We start from the raw sequence: 19,246 nt of genomic DNA on the forward strand, positions 1-19,246 counted from the left end.
TGATTTACAGAATCGCTTCCTAATTAATTAAGTCCTTATCAAAGTGTTGCGGAACGCAATACGAGTTCGGGAAACTCGTCATTACCTTATAGGCCCCGTACACGTTTTCAAATAACATATAATCAATTATTAGGAGAAGGGATCCGCAGGACGCAGATCCTGCTTTTTGCTCTGAATTGTTTCTCTCAAAAGCTGACAGGGAACGTGAGACGGCAGAATAGACATCCAGACGATGTAATAATATCAATGAACAAGAGGTAATAATAATTAATTATCTCGAGTAGGGACTGATAATTCAACATTAATACATGGAAGAGATTCACTTATTACTCTTTGCCCGAGTGCGGCCCTTTCGTTCCTTCGCTTCCGCTCCCGCTCCCAACAGGACCGTCGGAAGAACTTCCAGAAACGTCCCCGACGACCCCCTCGGACCACACGCCGCCCTTCTCTTCGTCCCCGCCGGCCGCCTGGTCGGGGCGGGCCTCCCGGTCGTCCTCCTCCTCCTCCTCTACCTCCCTGGACCGCTTCTTCATGTTGTGCAGGCCCGTCTTGTGCTCGGTGTGCACCTTGCTGAGCTGGCGCGAGCCGACGAGGCAGGCGACGAGGAGGCCGAGCCCGGCAAAGGCGACGTACATGACGTACATCTTGCGCAGGCTGTCGAAGTAGGCCTCGCGCGCCACCCGCCGCTGCGGCTCCGGCAGCGTGCCGACCAGCCCCACGCTCGACGCCGCGTTGCTGCCCGACAGCAGGCGCGCCGCGTCCGCCCCGACCTCCTCGACCAGCCGGGGTAACTGCCGCTCCATCCCGTTCTGGAACACGACGCTGCCGATGACGATGGAGATGGAGGTGAAGAGCTGCCGGATAAAGGCAAACGTCCCCGTCGCGGCTTTAGGGGGGAAGGGGGAAAAGAAACCATCAGCGATCTGGTGCGAATACGGAACGTTCGGAGCTAGGGTAGTTTTAGAGGGGAAAAGGGGGGGGGGGGGGGACATTGAGAACTTACCGGCCATGTCGCGCGGCTCGACCGTCGTCTGGAGGGCGATCAGAGGCGCCTGGAAGTTGGGCCCGACACCCGTGCCGGCGATGAGCTGGAAGATGACGATCTTGGCCCAGTTCGCGCGCGGCTCCAGGTCGGTGAACAAGCCGAAGCCGAGCGTCATGACGGCCATGCCGAAGATGATGCAGGGCAGGTACCTGCCCGTCTTCTTGATGACGATTCCCGTGGCCGCGGACGTGAGGGAGAGGGACATGACCCACGGGAGGATATAGACGCCCGACATGAGCGGCGAGGCTCCGAGGACGGCCTGGAAGTAAAGCGGGAGGTAGTAGCTGCCCGAGATGAAGACAATGCCCTGCAGGGCGCCGACGCCGAGCGACGCGGCGCTGGAGCGCTTGGCGAACAGGTACACGGGCACCAGGGGGAACTCGGCCACCTTCCACTCGATGGCGACGAAGATGCAGGCCGTGACGATGCCGAAGACGAGCAGGCAGACGACCGTCGGCGAGCCCCAGGGGTGCGTCACGCCGCCGAGCTCGAGCCCGAGCAGGAACATGAGGGTGGCGCCCACGATGGTCAGCGACCCGAGCCAATCGACGGCCGCCAGCCCCTGCCGCATCGGCGTGCGCGGGTTGTGCAGCTTGAGCACCAGGGCCAGCACGACCATGCCGACCCCGGAGATGGGCAGGTTGATGTAGAAACACCACCGCCACGTCACCTTGCTGGTGAAGACGCCCCCGAGGACGGGGCCGACGGCGGACGCCACCGCCCACACCATGCCCATGACGCCAAAGTAGACCCCTTGCGTCACCGGTCAGTTCCCTTGTTCCCCTCATCTTTTTCTTTTACTTATTTAATTTTTTTTTGAAAAAGTAAAAAAAAGAAAAAAAGAAAAAAAAAAAGAAAACTCACCCCGCTTTCTCATCGAAAACAAGTCGCTGATGCATATGTTGACGAGGATGACGATCCCGCCTCCGCCGACGCCCTGGAGGGCGCGGGCGACGATGAGCATGGTCATGTTGACGCTGACGGCGCTCAGGAGGGAGCCGACCCAGAAGACGGCGACGGCGATGAGCATGATGGGCTTGCGGCCCCAGATGTCCGAGATCTTGCCCCACACGGGCGCCGCCGCCGCCGTCGCCAGCATGTAGGCCGACCCGATCCACGTGTACCCGGCCGTGCTGTGGAACTGCTGCGCGATGGTCGGCACCGCCACCGTCACGATGGTCACGTCCAGCGCCGCCAGGAACAGCGCCGACGCCAGCGCCAGGATGATGGCGGCCGTCTGGAGGGCGGTGCGCGTCTCCTCGGGCGCCGCCGCCGATGCTGGTGCTGGCGGGGCCGCGGCGGCAGTGTCCGTGCTGGAGGCGGGTTCATCTTTCGAGCCATCGTCGTCGTCGTACTTTTCCGAGTTGCCCTGCAGTTGCTGTGACGATGGCTCCGGGTCAGTCTGGTTGACGGGTGTGGCGGACAACGAGGCCGTGTCATCGCTGCTTGGCATCGCCGTGTCCTTCTCCTCCGGTCCGAGGACCCGGTCGGAGCCGGGGACGGTCATTTTGACCCTTAAATGCGCCCGCGCGGCGACTGTGGTTCGAGAGGCTGAGATCAAGTGCCTTGTATTCGTCCAACCCGGTCTGTTCGGCCGGGGACGATCCTGGGCCAAGAATGGACGCCACGTGCGCGGTCTTGTCCGAGAAGACGATATTATTAACTCCCAGAACCCAGCTTCAGTGTTTGCGAACCAAGTGCGGCAGCTTTCCCTTTCACGATATGGGCCCGAGAAGGCGGTTTTCGTTTTCCGCGTTGTTAAGGCTCCTGGCGGAAGAAGGAAAAATTTACAGAAAAAAAAGTTGGCGGGACAGACAGGCATTTGCTTCCCAATGACAGACACTGGCGGTCAAATGACACGAGCGCGCAGGTCTGCCCAAATACCCCGAGACGGCTTTGGCCCTGGGACCCCCGAAAAGGGGGTGTGGAGACCGGCCGGGTCCGATACCCGGGCGGAGAACAGGGCATCGGTGTTCAGCGCCGAGATGTCAACTCGGACCCATGACGAGGCCATGAGGAACAGAAGGGCATCGCCGGCGAAGCTCATGTCACACGAGACTCCGCTCTCTCTTCCTGGTCCGTTTCGGGGCGGATTGATTGGATGGCTTGGGCTGTGAGATATTTCTTTCCCTCCAAGCGCCGTGTGTCCAGGGTGACTTTATCCAACAAACCAAAGTTCGCTCGTATATCCGACTTAGGACCGGCACTGGCAGTTGCGGAATTTTCAAAGATCCCAGTTGCAGACCGGCAGGTGACTAATTCGGCCAGAAGCCCAGCCAAAACGCGCACGGACCGTAAAAGATCGTCGGTCTGGCAAGTCTGCCAAAAAAAAAAAAAAAAAAAAAAAAAAAAAAAAAAAAAAAAAAAAGAAAAAAAGAAAAAAGATGCCAAACACGCTCTCCCTCTTCGAAAGGGCAGGTCCAGAGAAGCCACTAGGTTACGACAGCAAAGTAACTCGGTCGTATTGTTTCTATTAGATGTCTTCAAACAGTCCAGGATCCAACTGGCATTGCCGTCAACGTCACCAGAGCACCGCGAGTCTTGCGAGGCTTTCTCTATCACACCTGCGCTGGCTGGCCGCGCTGCTGCCGCGTTAACCAACGCCATGGTCATGCAATCCGATATCTACATTAGGTCGCGCATAGTATGTACTCTGTGCAAACGAGCATGCAGAACAAGGTGATACCTCAGCGACGCGCGCGCGAGATAGCAGCCGCGCTCAGCGCGGTCGTCGACGCAGTCCGTTCCACGCCGCTGGCCGTAGCCGCAGGGGCCGGCGTGGTGCTTCTCGTCGGCGGGGCGGAGCGATTGTGCTGCATGTGCGCCTGGACAAGGTGACCAGCAGCAAGAGCAGAGCAGAGCGAGAGCTCACCGGCCAGGACGGCCGCCGCGATAATCCGGGCCAGCCGACGGGCGTTCTCTCCGGGGCTCGTTGGGTGGGGACCACGGACACCGAGCATGTCGAGCATGGCCGCTTGCGGCTCGAGAATCGTGCCGCCGCCCAGGGTGCCGACCTCGAGTGAGGGCATCGAGACAGAGATTTGCAGGGATCCGCGGAGGCTTGACACACACACACACACAAGTTAGCAAAACCGGTCTGCTGCTCAAGAGCACCAAGGGGAAGAAGGGGGCGTGTGGCAAACTCACTTCTTCATGATTGTGATGCAGTTGGCGCTCTCCACCACCTGCGCCGGGTCCTGGCCCGTTGCGAGGAATACGGCTGCCACAATGTTGGCTGCGTGTGCGTTGAATCCGCCGACCGAGGCTGCCATGGCAGACCCGATAAAATTCTTATTGACGTTGAGCTCCACCATGGTGTCGACATCCGTCTTGAGGACCGTCTTGACAACCTCCGGGGGAATGATGGCCTCGGCAACTACACTCTTGCCACGCCCGTCGATCCAGTTGATGGCGGCAGCCTTCTTGTCCGTGCAATAGTTGCCGCTGACCGACACAATGTTCATGTCTTCGAAGCCCTCGCTCTTCATGACGCTGAGCGCGTGCTCGACGCCCTTCGAGATCATATTCATGCCCATGGCGTCCCCAGTCGTCGTCTTGAACCGGATGTAGAGGTTCGTGCCGGCAAGAGCCGTCTTCATCGTCTCGAGGCGAGCAAAGCGGCTGGTCGAGTTGAAGGCCTTCTTCATGACCGACTGACCCTTCTCCGAGTCGAGCCAGATCTTGGCCGCGCCGGCCCGTTCCAGAGTCTCAAAGGTAACGCACGGACCGCGTGTCATGCCGTCCGAGGTCAGAACGGTAACAGCGCCGCCGCCCGAGTTGATGGCCTTGCATCCTCTGCTGGTGCTCGCGACCAGGACGCCCTCGGTGGTAGCCATCGGGATGAAGTAGCTCTGCCCATCCACAACCAGCGGCCCGGCGACGCCAACCGGGAGGGGCATGTACCCGATAACGTTCTCGCAGCAGGCGCCGTGGACCTGCGCCCAGTTGTAGTTCAGATACGGAAGCTTAGAGTCCGCCAGCATGCCCGTCAAGTCGGCCGTCGCCTTGGTGCGAGAGATGATACTCCGGCGAACCCTGACGGCGCGGGTGAAATCCTTGAGCGTCTTCTCGAGTGCATAACCGGGGATCTTGCCGCGCAGCGAGAGAGAAATGATCTCCTCGTCGTTCAGTTCGTGAGCGCGCTTTTCCATCAGCATCTTTTCCATCTCTTCCTTGCTGCGCATGACAGGAGGCTGCCCGGAAGGCTTAGTCTCGGATCGGGAAGCAGCCTGGGACGCGTCGCCTTCGTCGTCGGTCAAGGCAGGCGTTGGTGGAACAGACGGGGGAGATGGCGGGGACCTGTACCCTCCAACCGGCAGCGTGGCCGACTCGGTATCGTTGAACTTTTGGGCCTCGGCGAGTTCCTTGGGGTTGATGGGGTGGTCAGGCACATTGGGATCCTTGATGCCCCATCTCGCGGCGTTGAAGAGATATCCGTTCAGCGCCACGCTCATGGCCAAGGCAACCACAATCCACTTGGACAAGATGGGGTCTTCGAGACTCTTGAGGATGCTGCCGACCATCCGGCCGCCGACACCGTAGTCCCCAAGCTCGGTAAAGCCATCATCTTCGCCCTGACCAACGTTGTGGGGCAGATCGTAGTGAACGGACGGGAACTCGAGTTCGTAGCGAATCGGGGTGAGTACCGAGACGATGGTTTCGCGGCCGTCCGACTTGGCCGCTTCCAGGATGATGTCCAGCCCGTTTGAGGCGACCTTGAATGGGTCGACGGGAGGGGGTGTGACAACTCCGCCCAGGCCGCGGGCCCAGGACGAAATGTGAGAGATGGAATCGCCGCTCCGGAAAGGGATGGAGCAGAGATTGAGGGCGTTGACCAGGAAGAATCCAGAAACCATCAGGACCTTGAATTTGGGAATATGAGTGCTCTTGATCTGGCGGCCGAAGATGGTGGTTCCCGGCTGATCCTTGCCATCGGCCCGGGCCCAGTCGTTGCTCTGAGCCACATTCTCGGCAACCCGACGGCTCACGCCATCGTCCTCGAGAGCCTTGCGCATCTCGACGTGGCGCTTGATGCGGTTGATTTCGAGCTTGATGCAGAGAATAGCAGTGTAGAAGGAAAAGAGCAGGATGCAGTCAAAAAACAGGATCCAGGCGGCCAGGAAGCAGAACTGCTGCAAGCCACCTTGAACGCCGGACACGGCGCCCAGAATGAGGATGCCAACCTCGATGGCGTAGTCCTTGACGATACCGAAGCCCTTCTCCTTGATCGCGACATAGATAGCGGACTGGATGAGACTGCCTGGAAGTTCCGCCTTCTTAGACCCGCTTTCTGGCCTGCGATGCTCGATCGCGTGAGACAAAACGGCTCGCGTGAGGACGATGTTCTTCTCGAAGCCAATAGTCACGACCAAGAATGGCAGGCCTTCGGAAAGCAAAACCATGGAAACCGGGACGCCAAGCTTCGTAGTAACGAAGAGGCCAAACAGGAAGGCAAAGGTGGAGGAGAAGAGGACGCTCGTGGCGAGCCAGAAGTTGGAGCCCATGCGGCGCATCGAGAGGAAAAGCGAGACGAAGGTGAGGTGCATGGAAATGTAGCCCAGGGCCATGATGACGATGTCGAGAGTCTCGGCATTCTTCAGGAGGTCAAGGAACTCGACCCAGGCGTTCTTGGCCCACCGCACCAGGCTGCTCCTGGTCTGCACTCTGGCAGCCTTCATGATCCACATCTTCTTCTCCCGGCCGTGCTCCGTCTCTCGTGTCTCTTGCGAAGGGGTGCCGTTTGGAATCTCCTGCGCAACCGAGAGGAACTCGGGTGCCTGGTCATAGGGAACGGAGAAAGCCAGGGCGCTGTCTTGGGTATAGGTCGTGAACGAATTCGAGGTGGCGGGCAGTTCCCGGATCGACAGGTTCTGGGGAATCGGCACGGCATTGACCAGCGGAGGGGCCTTGGAAGGATCCGTCGACATCGAGTCGGGGAAAACGAGCGTTAGGAGCGCCAGGTGGTCGGCATTTGGGGGAATCGGAGCGTCGGCCTCGAAGGGCTGCCATTTCCAAGCGGTATCCTCAGCGGCGCGCAGCAGGCGGCTGCCCTCGACGAGCGAGGACCAGTCCGCCTTTCTCACGCTCCGTGCAGCGTCGAACAGGCTCTCCTCGAGCAGGCCAATATACGAGGAGCTCGCCAACAAGGCGACGATGACAATGGTATGAATAGGATGCGTCGAGGTGATCCGAGAAAGGACTTGCAGAAGCGGCGTAACCTTCTTGTTCAGCCAAGACGGCGCGACGGTTTGCGACGCCGGCTGACCCCCGCGAAAGCGCGAAGGGAGGAAGTTGGAGCCGATCATGATTCTGTAGGAAGAGCACGCGACTACCGGAGCTCAGGGGACATGGAGCGTGTTCGTGGATGATGAAGACGGAACCTGAGCCAAGACACGCGCGGTTAGCCTCCGGCATCGCTGGACTCGCGTAACGATCCGTACGCCATATCCATGACATACTCCGCATGGGCCGGGGCCCATTGGGCGGGCACCAGAGACGGGGCCACGGGGCTCGGAGACTAGTCGGACTGGCACATAGAGAAAGGATGTCTGCGGGCCGCACAATGGCGATCGAAGAAAAGGAGAGACGGGGGAGCACAAGAACATACCGAAGTGCAACTAGCGGCAGCCGTTGATCGCCTAGATACAGTTGAACTAGAAGCAACAACCGCGCAATACGTCAGAATATGCGGCCTGAGCGCCCTACGTCGCGTTCGTGTGGTATCGGGGACGTTGGTCAAGATTTCGGCAATTACCTATCACGGGCGATCGTAGCGGGCCGACGGCGCAGAATTCGGGACGGGCGAGTGCACACGAACTGACGGACTGTCAGGCACGAGTGCTGTTGCTATGCTGTATCCTCTCCCAGTTGATGGACGATTGAAAATGTTGAATTGGCGTCCGAGGAGGAATGCGGGAAGCAAACAACCGAAAGAGGCCCGGGGGCTCGTCTCGCTTCTGAGGCGGTGATCTAAGTTTAAAAAAGAATTCCGACCATCACCGTTTTCTGGTTCGACCGCCTGAGAGCACTTCCGAGAAGTGTGTGCGCCATGCAACGACCATCGAACAGCGATTGGTCTGGCTCCAGGTCTAGCCAATCCAGGCTAGCGTGGGGGGTGGGGGGGAGGGAAACGGTGGCTTGGCGAAAGTGTCGAAGAGTTCTCCCCGTCTGGCAGGCAGCTGCTAGCGCCAACAGCCTTCTTTTGTCCTCGACCCTTGTTTCCTTCCTCTTTCCAGTTAGTTAGTGATCTGCTCCATATGAAGTAGTCCAGCCATTTTTTTCTACCTGGAGAGGCGGTCAAGTGCTTTTGGCAGGTAATGATTGTCTTGATCGATGGATTGATATCGTTCTTGATCTCCCCTTTGTCTTCGGAAGATTGGAGTTGGTCACGCCCGGCCTCGGGCCCCCTGCTTTCTCAATCAAAGCACCGAACGGCACGGCAACCCACCGGCAGCAGACCGGCGCTCAAGACCAACTCGGACCCGCTTTGAGAAACGGACGAAGAAGGAGGGTCGTCGTAATCTTGCCAGGCCCTGCCACGCTCTGCCACGCAAAACTTCCCGCGGGGGCGCAGAATCCAACCCTCCATTGAAATAATGACATGTCCTCGCGGTCTGTGGACGATTCCACAGTTTCCCGTCTTCATCCTACCCTAAGCATACGTCACCGCCTTTGTCGGGTGCTAACGAAATGGATGTATTGCGTGATGTAATCCTTATTCCGTCCCATGTCTTGGATCCGTGCATGTCCTAACGCAGCAGTAACTAGCTAATAATCAGCGACGGACTACGGAGTACGGATACCCTGCCAAGCGCTCTCGTTTCAGGTACAAGCCGTTTGTTGGTGCTGCAGTGCCAAGACGCCCCGCGCGCAGCGACAAGTCCCATGCACGGCTATCTTATCGGGGCCGTACCAGTACCCCTCCATCCACATGGGCGAGATACCACCTGCGCACTCGACGCTACAACTTTTTCTAGCCTGGTACGAAGCAGTGGATGTAGCTTCGCTTCCAGCGGTTGCTCGTGGTCGGAGAGCACTTAGGCACGAAATGTAACTCAGATCTCGAAATGCGATCAGATTTCACTAGCTGCGCTTCGCACGAAACGACCCGTCTCTAGATCAGGTCCATCCGAATCATCACAACTCGCTGCCGTTAGCCCAAACTTCAGCCATGGCCGACCCCGCGTTCAGGCCCGCGCTGCTGGTTGTTGACATGCAAGAGGACTTTTGCCCTCCGGTAAGCTATTCGGACACGCCTCGGATTCCGATCGCGAGATTTCCCCTCAACCCCTCCCCCCTCTCCCTTGTTGTATATGAGCGGCACATCCCGCATCTCAAGCACCCGATGTGTTGTCCAGGTACCCCAGTCTCGCCGCTGAGGTGATATTGCCAGGAGTCAATCTGCTATGCAAGGGAGCATGGCCCGTTTCAGCGCTTGATTGTCATTCAACCGGCTCCCATTCTTCTTCGGAGGCCGCGCTACCCCGTCTTCTGCACCGCTACAAATCAGTTTGACCAAAACAAACGCTGACGCTGCTCATCACATCAGAATGGCGCCCTCGCCGTGAATGAAGGGCGGGACATCGTCCCGCTGATCAACGACCTCCTCGCCCTGCCGTCGTCGACGCTCCCGCTCAAGATCGCCACCAAGGACTGGCACCCGCCGGACCACGTCTCGTTCGCGAGCAACCACGGCGGCGACGACCCGCCGAAGCGGCCCTTCGTCGACACCGCGACCGTCACCAACCCGCACAACCCGGCCGAGTCGTACACGACGCGCCTCTGGCCGGTGCACTGCGTCCAGTCGACCCCGGGGGCCCGCCTGGTCCCGGAGCTGGACGCCGCACGGCTCACGCACACGGTCGAGAAGGGCACCGACCCGCGCGTCGAGATGTACAGCGCCTTCTACGACCCGCTCACCCGCCCGCGCGTGTCCGACAGCGGGCTCGCCGACCTGCTGCGCGCCCACGCCGTCACCCACGTCTACGTGGTCGGGCTGGCCGCCGACTACTGCGTGCGCTGCACCGCCGAGGACGCCGTGCGCGAGGGCTTCGTCGCGTACGTGATCGAGGAGGCGACGAGGGCGGTTGACCCCGCCGGGTGGGAGGGGTGCAAGCGGGAGATGGAAGGGGCGGGCGTGAGGGTTGTGGCGTGGGAAGGGCCGGATGTGAGGAGGTTGTTCGAGGGGGGACAGGAGAAGGGATAGGTTAGTTACCTCGACAGAAATTGGAATAATTATGTTGTAAAGCGAATCTCGGGTCACACCCTCGTTAGCTATCCGGCATTCGACTAGCTCAGGCCATACAATAATTTGTACACTCTATGTGCCAGACACAAAGAAAATGCTGATTATTTCATTCCTCATGCATCATCATTAACTTGTATACAATTGATAAGAAACCAGTGCAGACAAGCAAGCTTCACGAATGTGCTCTAGCTCTGCCGATTCGATACCTCAAGGACCTCCGGTTCCGGCGCCAGATTCCGCAGCCCCAACTCCATCCCCCACTCCCAAAATCTGCTCAGTGGCCCACGCGGATAACGCCGGCGGCAATGAGCTTCTGGATCTTGGTGCGCACGTTGGGGTTCTTCATGTGCTCCGCAAGCGCGGCGGGGTCGGACTGCGCCTGCTGCAGGATCGCCTGCATGACGGGGTCTTGCATGATGTTCATGATCTGTAAGTTCGCACGGTTAGAAGAAAACCTGTCCGAGACCACCGCGGACCACCGCCACCGTCGAGTGCGTGTGGCAAGGGATGACTTACCTCGGGATCCCGCATCAACCGCTCCCTTGTCTGCTCCTCCGTCTCGTTCTCCCGCGCCGCATACATGGCGGCAAACGCCTTCTGCTGCTGCTGCTCGATCTCCTTGGCGTTGGCGCCGTTGTGGTGCTCGGTATCCACGTTGAGGGCGTCGGTGCAGGCGTCGATGCACTTGCTGTACTCGCGCATGCCGAAGTAGGCCTGGGCCTTGCGGATGTAGGCGCGGATAAACTTGGGGTCCTTCTTGATGGCCGTGTCGCAGTCCTCGAGCGCGCTGGGGAACTCGAGCAGCTTGATAAAGGCGGCCGCGCGGTTGCTGTACCCGCGAGGGTCGTCCGGCGCGCGCTTGGTCATCTCGGTGTACGCGGCCACGGCGCCGGGCCAGTCCGACTCCTTGAACTTCTTGTTGCCCTCCTCGCGGGCCTCCTCGGCCTTGACGGGGTCGATGTAAGCCTTGCGCGCGGCTTCAATCTTGTTGCGCTCCGCGGTGCGCAACTTGTTAACCACTTCGGGTGTGCGGTGCTCGCGGAGAGACTGGTTGTAGAAGTCGATGGCCTTGGCCAGGTCACCCGTCTTCTCGTACGCGGTACCGATGCGGGCGTACGACTTAGCGATCAGCTTAAAGTCGGCGTACAGGTTACGGCCCTCCTCCACCGCCTTAGTGCACGTGTCAATACAGGCCTGGTAGTCGCCCTTCTCGAAATAGGCGGCGCCCAGATTGTTGAGGTAGGTGATGTCCTTGTGCAGATCCCAGGCGGCCTGGTAGTGCTTGATCGCCTCGTCAAAATTGCGCTTCTTGTAGTTCTCGGTCCCGAGAAGCTTCTCCTTGTCGGCCGCCTCCTTCGCCTTCTTCTTTTCCAAGGCCTCTTCGTCCAGCTCCTCCGGTTCCGGCTCCGGCTCGGGCTCCTTCTTCGCTGGCTCGGGCTTCTTCGCCGAGGCATCCGTCATCGGGACGTCCTCTTCCGGCTCGACACGCGAGTTCGAGGAGCTGGCCGCTGCCTCGGGCGGCGTATCACGCATCTCCATATCGACGCCCATCAGCACACCGAGGACCTGGATCATGCGGGGGTCGCTGAAGAGCTCCTGCATGTTGTTGGGGTTCTGCCGGATGGACTGCAGCTTCGCCATGAAGCTGGCGTCGGCAAGCAATGAGCTCGTCTTGGGGTTGCTGGCGAGCTTCTGAATCAGGTTGGGGTCGTTGAACATCTTGCCAATACCTCCCGTCGGGTCGAAACCGCCTGGCATAAACACTGTTAGCTACCCCCGTCTGCGTTTCCTTGTCCAAATGAGGGAACCTACCGGCACCTCCCGCCTCTTGCTCCATGGCCCTCTTCACCGACGCCAGGTCGTTCTTCATGCCGGCATTGTTGGGGTCGAGCTTCAGGCCCTGCTCGTAGGCGTCATGGGCCCCCAGTAGATCACCCTTCCCGTACAACGCGCTGCCCTTGCGGCCCCAGCCCTTGGGCCAGTCAGGCTTCAGCTGTGTTGTCTTCTCGGCATCGCTCAGGGCTTTATCCCAGTCCTTCTTGGAGGCGTATGCAGCTGACCGGTTGCTGTAGAGGATGTGGTTGTTCGGGTCGAGGGCAATGGCCCGGGTGAACTTGTCGCTGCGTCAGAGAGTCAGCTACTGTCCCGTTCTTTGTGACATACATGCCAAGGCTAGGCGTCTCAACTTACATGGCCTCGTCGAAGTTCTTGGCCGCGATGGCCTTGTTACCCAGAGCCTTGAGCTCCTCCGCGGTTGACATGGTGTGAGGTCTGCAGGTGAGGTGACGAGAAAAGAAGAAGGGTAATAACCTGTTGGGTATCTTGCTCGTCTTTCAGAAGGTCAAACTGTCGAATGTTGACCAAAAAAAAATAGCCAAACAATCACAACTTGGTCGTCGAGGAATTTCAGTATCCCGACATGGCAGCCTCGTGGAAAGCTCTGGACTTTCGATGCCCTTCGATGAGGATCTAAGTTCGTGATTGGCGGCTACCAACTGACAAGCTCTCCACAGAGAGGGGCGGGGCAATTCCCGACCGTTTGGCGGGGTTCCTGGCGAGACAATGCAGCCCCTCAACTCCAAAATTCATTATCAACAGGGGTCTCGCATAATCCCATCTAGCAGGATAATACGTTCTTAATGTGTATATCGCGCCTGAACACCCTTCTTACGCACTATCTTTCTGTTTCGATGGTTTCTCGAAGATTTGCGGAACACTGCTGCGAAAATTGACCATGCCAGCCTCAACCGGACGCCAACAAGCTCGCCTCGAGCGTCGATGGAATGATCAGATCTCTTTTCGACATGAGGAGCATTGACGAATTGTTTCCCTCTAGGCCGTCATCAAGCAGCAAAAATGCGGCCAATGCTCCATGAAGCTTACAAGCAGTTGGCAGGTTTCAAGCTGAAGCGCTGGAGCATCCTCCGACGCTGAATAATAAAGACCGTTCATTCAACCTGATGTCAGTAACAAAACAAGAGGGAAGGACAGGTCCCACGATGTATCACGTCACAGCAGGGTTTCTTCTTAAATCCGTTCCGTGCCAAGACTGGAACAACCCCCCCCCCCCCCCCCCCAACCCAAATCGCGGTTCTAATTTGCCCACCGTCAACAAGAACAGTGATCAGAGCAGTGATCTGTATCTATACCAAGGGAACGTGAACCAGCTTAGTGATGGTCGTCCCGTCCCGCAGGACGTCAGCACGCTCCTCGAGCCGATAATTCCCCCACCACGGCAGAAGAATAGTCACCACCGCCCAGTACATGACGCCGAATGCGAGCCTGCGTGTACACCGAGTTAGCCTAAATGCGCTGCAGCTCTCGGCAGACAATCAGGGAACATAAGCCAGAAGCACTCACACCGAGATGCCCACCAACGCATAACTAACCCTGGACAGATGCGCTCCCCAGCTCTCTCCGTTGTAGGGAATAAATGGCGCACATAAGAGGGCAATGGACAGGGCCGCGGAGAACCAAGCAGCGGGCAGAAAGGCCTTGTACGGACGCTTCAGGTCCGGGCGAGTCCAGCGCAGGCGAATCAAACCGGCGGCGGTGGCAAGCGAGAAGAATTGGCCTGGGTAGCCCTCGACCTCTAGGATGAACGAATAGATGTCCTTGTAGGGGATGCTTATGACGATGACAGATGGGATATAGTGCAAGATCAGACCACCAAGCGGCGATCCGAAGGGACGGGAAGATGAGAGCGCCTCGCCAAAGGGAATGATACCCTGGCGTGCGATCTCCTGATTGAGGCGCGCCTATTCACGTCGTACCGACGAAACCATAAGAATCCGAATTCCTCGTGTTGAAGAGGGAAGGATGGAGGGGGAGACGCATACCAGAGCAAAAGTGACGACCATGACATTGCCTGCTGCCGAGACAGCCACGGCCAGGGGCAGAAGATGCCTCCCTAGATTCTGACCGAATACTCTCTCGAAAAACAGAGCGGCGACGAGCTCGCCGCCATGCTTGATCTCGTCCAGCGGAACGACCGAGAAGTACGCCACGTTGGTGAGCAGGTACAGCACGCACGCCGTGACGAGGGCCGTGGGGGCCGCCGAGCGGAGCGTCCGCACGGGATCGCGGACCTCGTTCATGACGTTATTGACGCTGGCCAGGCCGGCGTAGCTGTAGAAGACCTTGAAGAGGGCCGCGCTTATGATGCTCCAGTTCCACACGGACCCTTCCCAGAAGCCGTCCCACGTCGTGGGAAAGGCGCGGGGCCCGAACTCGGACGAGTCCAGGCCGCCGCCGCCGCCCGGGACGACCGCGCTGGGCTCGCCGGGTGCGTACCGCGTCACGACGACGACGCCCGCGGAGACGGTCATGAGCAGCACCAGGCCGATCTTGACCCAGCCCAGCACGTTCTGCACCGCGATGCCCGCCCGCATGAAGCCGCCGTGGAGGACGGTGATGGCCGTCATGAGACCAATAGCCAAAAGGCGCACCTGCACGGGGCGGCCGGCAGCCGCGCCCTCTTCCCCCGCCGCCGCCGCCGCCGCCGCCGCCGCGGTGCCGCTCGGCCCCTCCTCCCTCTTTCCCAGGGCGAAGAGCAGGTACTCGCCAAAGACGATGCAGTTGCTGGCGGTGAAGCCGAGGAGGAGGGCGTGGGCGGCGACGAGGAAGGAGGCGAGGAGGCGGGGGCGGCGGTAGGTGAACTCGAGGTAGACCTTCTGGCCGCCGGAGCGCGGCAGCATGCAGCCGTACTCGAGGGCGACGACGAGGGCGCACCAGCTGACGAGGGCGCCGGCGAGCCAGAGCAGCAGGCTGAGGCCGACGCTCCCGACGGCGCCGAAGATGGCCCCCGGCGTCGCGAAGATGCCGCTCCCGATCACCCGCGACACGATCAGGATGTACGCGCTGCTCCACCCCAGGTTGCGCCCCAGCACCGCCGTCTCCGGCACCACGTCGTCCTCCACGGACCGGCCGGGCGCTTGGCCAACTCCGGGCGGCGGCGCGAGCACGAGGCCCGCCGTCTTGGTCGGAGAGAGCGTGTCGTCGTCCTCCTCGTCGTCGTCGTCGTCATAGCGCGGGGCCGAGGAGAGCTCTCGCGGGCTCGTGGTGCTGCGGAGCAGCGGTGTCTCTTCGTCTCCCTCGACGGGGAAGTTCATGGTCGAGGTCTTGTTTATCACGGGTCAGTCTTTTCTCTGATTATTAATATCTTCTTTTCTGGTTTGGATGTTCGGAACTTTGAAACTCTCAAACCCACACATCAAGGGTGTTTAAGATGTAAGAAGAAGAAGAAGAAGAAGAAGAAGAAAAGGCATGGGAAGGCGGCAGCGTAGTCCAACAGGCACACAACCATATATGATGACAGTCATGTTCGCTTTCGGGTTCCTGACGAACGGGAATTCCGATAAGCAATGAGGGTGATATGACGAATGGGCTGGGAATTGTCAGGTTTGGCCGCAAGGCCAAGGGGGTCACGGAGTACTACATGAGAAACCGGGGGGGAATATTGCGTGTGAAACAGCGCCCGCGTTGCTTCCTTGTTCGCGTGTATAAGGCGCGAGATTGCGTGCTTAAGACAGCGGCCGAATGATGCTGACTTATTAATACGCCACGTCAATGCATAGGGCTATACAGAATCGATCATCAGGTTGCCTGCTGTTCGATGAGCTTTATCTTCACAACGCAAACCTCTTTGGCAAGACAGAGGGATTTTTTCAGCGGCATAGTTTGGACATTTGATATGGTTTCAGTAAGTTGTTATCCCATCGGGTCGAGCAGGGGACACGAGTAAAGTGGTATTGACTGAATTATTCAATCAGCAGGCTCTGTATTACGACTTGAACTTTGTCCAATGACGACCAAGGATTAATTGTCATGTTATCTCATTCGGCTTCTCCCATAATATACATGCCCAACCCCTGTAACGTTATTGGCTAGCAAGGAAGACATTCTTTGGTCAGGTACGTCGTCCGAACCGTACGTATGACCTTCTTTTTGGAATCAATAGCTTGAACAAGCCTCGAGATGACGGGCTTATATAAGATATGTCCATTTTGAGACGAACAAAAAATGTATGGGCTTATTCGATCGGATTTATTGTACTTCTAATTAGCGCTGCTGTGTTGTTGTGCAAACCTCTTTCCTGTGGAAAGAACAAGATCAGGATAACAAAGATGGCACTTCTACGAAACCGAGAAAGCACTGCCGCCGCCGGCGAGAGCGGTCAAGTTCTGGTTGCCCGTCAGGATGATGGGCTTCTCGCGGGGCAGGGCGTCGAGGACGGCGTCGGGGAGGTTCAGGTGGTCCTTGACGACCTGGCGCGGGGTCAGGGCGAGCCACTGGGCGACGCTGATGTCGGTGAACTTGGGCGCCTGCAGGACCTCGAGGAAGACGAGGTCCTCCTCGCCCGTGTTCTCGATGTAGTGGCCGCAGGCGGCCGGCACGTAGCCCACGCCGCCGGCCGTGAAGTCGTAGGTCCGCGACGACGCCGGCGCCCCGTACACGGTGATGCGCCCGGCCCCCTGGAGGAAGAAGTTCCACTCGTCCGAGGTCGTGTCTTTGTTGCGCGCATATTGTCAGCTCTTTCGGGGCAGAGAAAAGAGAGGGAGAAAGGGAGGGAGAAAGGGAGGGAACGAGCGAGGGAACCAGAGAAGAGACAGACATACGCCAGTGAATCTCGCGCAGGGCGCCCGGCTGCACGACGGCCATCGCGGCCGAGAACATGCTGGCTACGGGGAAAGTCAGGGGGTCGAGGATCTTGATGGAGCCGCCGGGGACGGTGTAGGGGGCCTGTTGGGACCAGTGGTACGTGAAGGAGGCGTTGCCGGTGATGGCGCCGGCCGGCGAGGTGACGTTCTGCTCCGAGATGTCGGCGGGCGCGGGGGTGCCGTTGAAGATGTAGAGCTGGTCCTTGGGGAGGTTCTTGAAGGCGTCGACGCCGGCGCGCAGGTCCTTGCTGAGCACCTCGACCGGGTTCCGGAGGAACAGCTCGGACACGAGGAAGGTACCGTCCTCGGTGAAGTCGCCCTGGTCGAACACGAGCAGGAACTCGGCGCCCTTCTCGAAGGCCTGGATGCTGTGCGGTATGCCGGCGGGGAAGAACCACACGTCGCCGGCGCAGACGTCGTCTACGAAGTTGCGGCCCTCGTCGTCGACGGCGGCCACGCGCACGCTGCAGTCTCGTCAGCTCTTTTTTTTCTTTTCTTCTTTTGTTTGTTTCCCTCTTTTCTTCTCATCCTCCTTTTCTTTCATTCCTTCCTTATCAAGGTATGTACATACCAGCCCTTGAGAATCATCCCCCACTCGTTGGCCGTGTGCCAGTGCAGTTCTCGGTAGGCATTCGGGGCCAGGCGCATGTCGACGCCCGCCATGGACTTGGCCGCCGGCAGGACGTCAATGCTCTGCTGCCTCGCCCAGCCCGAGTTCTTGCCCGTGCCCGGGCGGTTGTGGGACAGCCCCATGGGCCACATCAGGTTGGGCATGTCCCCCGCGTCGGTCCCGGGGGGCGCGAAGAGGTCGGGATTGAGTTTCTCGTAGTCAAAGGTGCCTACAGCCCAGACCAGGCAATTCATACGATAATAATGGTCAGCAGAACTCTTCCGGCGCCGTGTCCGTGCAGGGACCGTTTGCGCAAAAGGAGCTCACGCACGTGGGCCGGCATCCGTGTTCCCGTTCTCCCCACGGATCGGCTGTGGAGGATCGGCGCTGTCGAAGTCCAGGTAGAGCCCGAGCTTCGCGTCCGCCTCTTGCCCGTTGACGAGCTGCGGACTGGGGACAATGGCCGAGTCGGACTTTTCCGGGTCGGGCAGCGGAGCGTTGCCCCCTAGAAGGCCCGAGTCTCCTCGGAGAGAGCCGCTGCTGGACGTGACTGTCGGGATAGGCGGCCTGATGCCACCCACGGGGCCCTCGTTCTCCCCATAATCGCCAATTCTAGATATCGTCAGTCTCCGCTTATAATTACATTAATGATGATGCCTTTCAGACGGTGGAGCACTCCAGGCACGTACTGGGGTCTGGGTAGTGCTAGTGCGCCGAGCCAGAGGAGGGGATTCAGCAGCACGATCAGGGCCCCTTGCCAACGATGCATGACCGATGACTTGTGGAGAATAAAAGAGCGTCTGGTGTGTTGCTACTCTGAGGATTCGAGTGACGATGTGCTCTTGGAGCGGAGTTGAAAGACAGAGATTTGCTCAGGACCAGAAATCCTCCAGTCATTTATCCCTGAAACTCATAGATCCTATTCCCGGACTCACACTTGTTCTAGCTGCCTTTCCTTCCATATCTTTGTGGTAGGAACCCGTATTCGTCACCATTACTTCGGCGCGTTCGAGATGCCCTTTCCATACAGTGCACTTAGTCACCGTCCCCCTTAGCCACGTTTACCTTGTACCGTTGCGCTTGGTCGCATCCGAGGTCCTGTTGTATATGACCCTGCTTCGGGGATGTCCGCATGTGCATAGAGTGAAGTCCTTATTTATCCCCGAGTCGCCGAATCTCTCCCGAATCATTCCAAAGTTACACCAGTCCGGTCCCCTCCCGCATCATGGGACAGGGCCATTTGTGAGAGAGGAACGAACGCTTGCCTGATTGAAGCTTCCAATACCATAGTAGTCATAATTATCTTTCTCCAGGTCCCGGGGTCTGGTATAATAACATTCTAGGTTGTGCTAGATACAATAATTAATTAAGAGCAAATGACAGTTCCGCTGCACGCACCGCTGCATCATACGTAATTAGGTTAACAATTTGAAGTTCCCGTCGTGCGTATCGAGGAGATAGGTCGCCCAATACCTTAGCTCTTCTTCCAAAGCCGAACTGTCCGAGACATGTCCACGCATTGTGTGCATGTGTTCTGTGCATCCGGACCACGTGCAGTGATTCGAACAATTGTATTCCTGCTTCTAATGCCGCAGTAATTTACCCTTTTCCTTCGAATCCCGGTCTTCCGAAAACGTTTGGTCTGAGACGACGATCAACATCGGGCACGGAGCACGGAGACGCAT

General features: G+C 58.6%; 6 protein-coding genes across 6 annotated transcripts; 1 reads left to right on the forward strand and 5 right to left on the reverse strand.

Annotated features, from left to right (window-relative positions):
* Positions 1 to 326: 326 nt before the first annotated feature.
* P884DRAFT_193238 (major facilitator superfamily domain-containing protein) lies at positions 327 to 2,552 on the reverse strand (the record flags this gene model as incomplete). The annotated part of the gene is made up of 3 exons (XM_069437739.1): positions 327 to 886; positions 1,004 to 1,798; positions 1,910 to 2,552. The coding sequence occupies 3 exons, from the start codon at positions 2,550 to 2,552 to the stop codon at positions 327 to 329; spliced, it is 1,998 nt and encodes a 665-aa protein (XP_069300737.1).
* A 1,180-nt stretch (positions 2,553 to 3,732) lies between these two features.
* P884DRAFT_297229 (3-hydroxy-3-methylglutaryl-CoA reductase) lies at positions 3,733 to 7,350 on the reverse strand (the record flags this gene model as incomplete). The annotated part of the gene is made up of 2 exons (XM_069444498.1): positions 3,733 to 4,105; positions 4,193 to 7,350. 2 exons carry the CDS (start codon positions 7,348 to 7,350, stop codon positions 3,733 to 3,735), a joined length of 3,531 nt encoding a protein of 1,176 aa, XP_069300738.1.
* Positions 7,351 to 9,215: 1,865 nt separating this feature from the next.
* On the forward strand, positions 9,216 to 10,250 carry P884DRAFT_297230 (nicotinamidase; the record flags this gene model as incomplete). Its single annotated transcript, XM_069444499.1, has 2 exons — positions 9,216 to 9,281; positions 9,594 to 10,250. The coding sequence occupies 2 exons, from the start codon at positions 9,216 to 9,218 to the stop codon at positions 10,248 to 10,250; spliced, it is 723 nt and encodes a 240-aa protein (XP_069300739.1).
* An 89-nt stretch (positions 10,251 to 10,339) lies between these two features.
* Positions 10,340 to 12,726, reverse strand: P884DRAFT_289932 (uncharacterized protein). Its single transcript, XM_069444028.1, has 4 exons — positions 12,483 to 12,726; positions 12,105 to 12,412; positions 10,809 to 12,043; positions 10,340 to 10,719 (listed from the first exon to the last, which is right to left on the reverse strand). Exons 1-4 carry the CDS (start codon positions 12,551 to 12,553, stop codon positions 10,567 to 10,569), a joined length of 1,767 nt encoding a protein of 588 aa, XP_069300740.1. The 5' UTR covers positions 12,554 to 12,726; the 3' UTR covers positions 10,340 to 10,566.
* Positions 12,727 to 13,435: 709 nt separating this feature from the next.
* On the reverse strand, positions 13,436 to 15,403 carry P884DRAFT_192396 (amino acid permease-domain-containing protein; the record flags this gene model as incomplete). The annotated part of the gene is made up of 3 exons (XM_069437672.1): positions 13,436 to 13,574; positions 13,653 to 14,050; positions 14,132 to 15,403. The coding sequence occupies 3 exons, from the start codon at positions 15,401 to 15,403 to the stop codon at positions 13,436 to 13,438; spliced, it is 1,809 nt and encodes a 602-aa protein (XP_069300741.1).
* Positions 15,404 to 16,426: 1,023 nt separating this feature from the next.
* P884DRAFT_193168 (RmlC-like cupin domain-containing protein) lies at positions 16,427 to 18,330 on the reverse strand (the record flags this gene model as incomplete). Its single annotated transcript, XM_069437731.1, has 5 exons — positions 16,427 to 16,800; positions 16,910 to 17,415; positions 17,523 to 17,790; positions 17,893 to 18,173; positions 18,251 to 18,330. The coding sequence occupies 5 exons, from the start codon at positions 18,328 to 18,330 to the stop codon at positions 16,427 to 16,429; spliced, it is 1,509 nt and encodes a 502-aa protein (XP_069300742.1).
* Positions 18,331 to 19,246: the final 916 nt, after the last annotated feature.

This window comes from Thermothelomyces heterothallicus, assembly GCF_042370625.1.
Source record: "Thermothelomyces heterothallicus CBS 202.75 unplaced genomic scaffold P884_scaffold_3, whole genome shotgun sequence".
Lineage (NCBI taxonomy): Eukaryota > Fungi > Ascomycota > Sordariomycetes > Sordariales > Chaetomiaceae > Thermothelomyces > Thermothelomyces heterothallicus.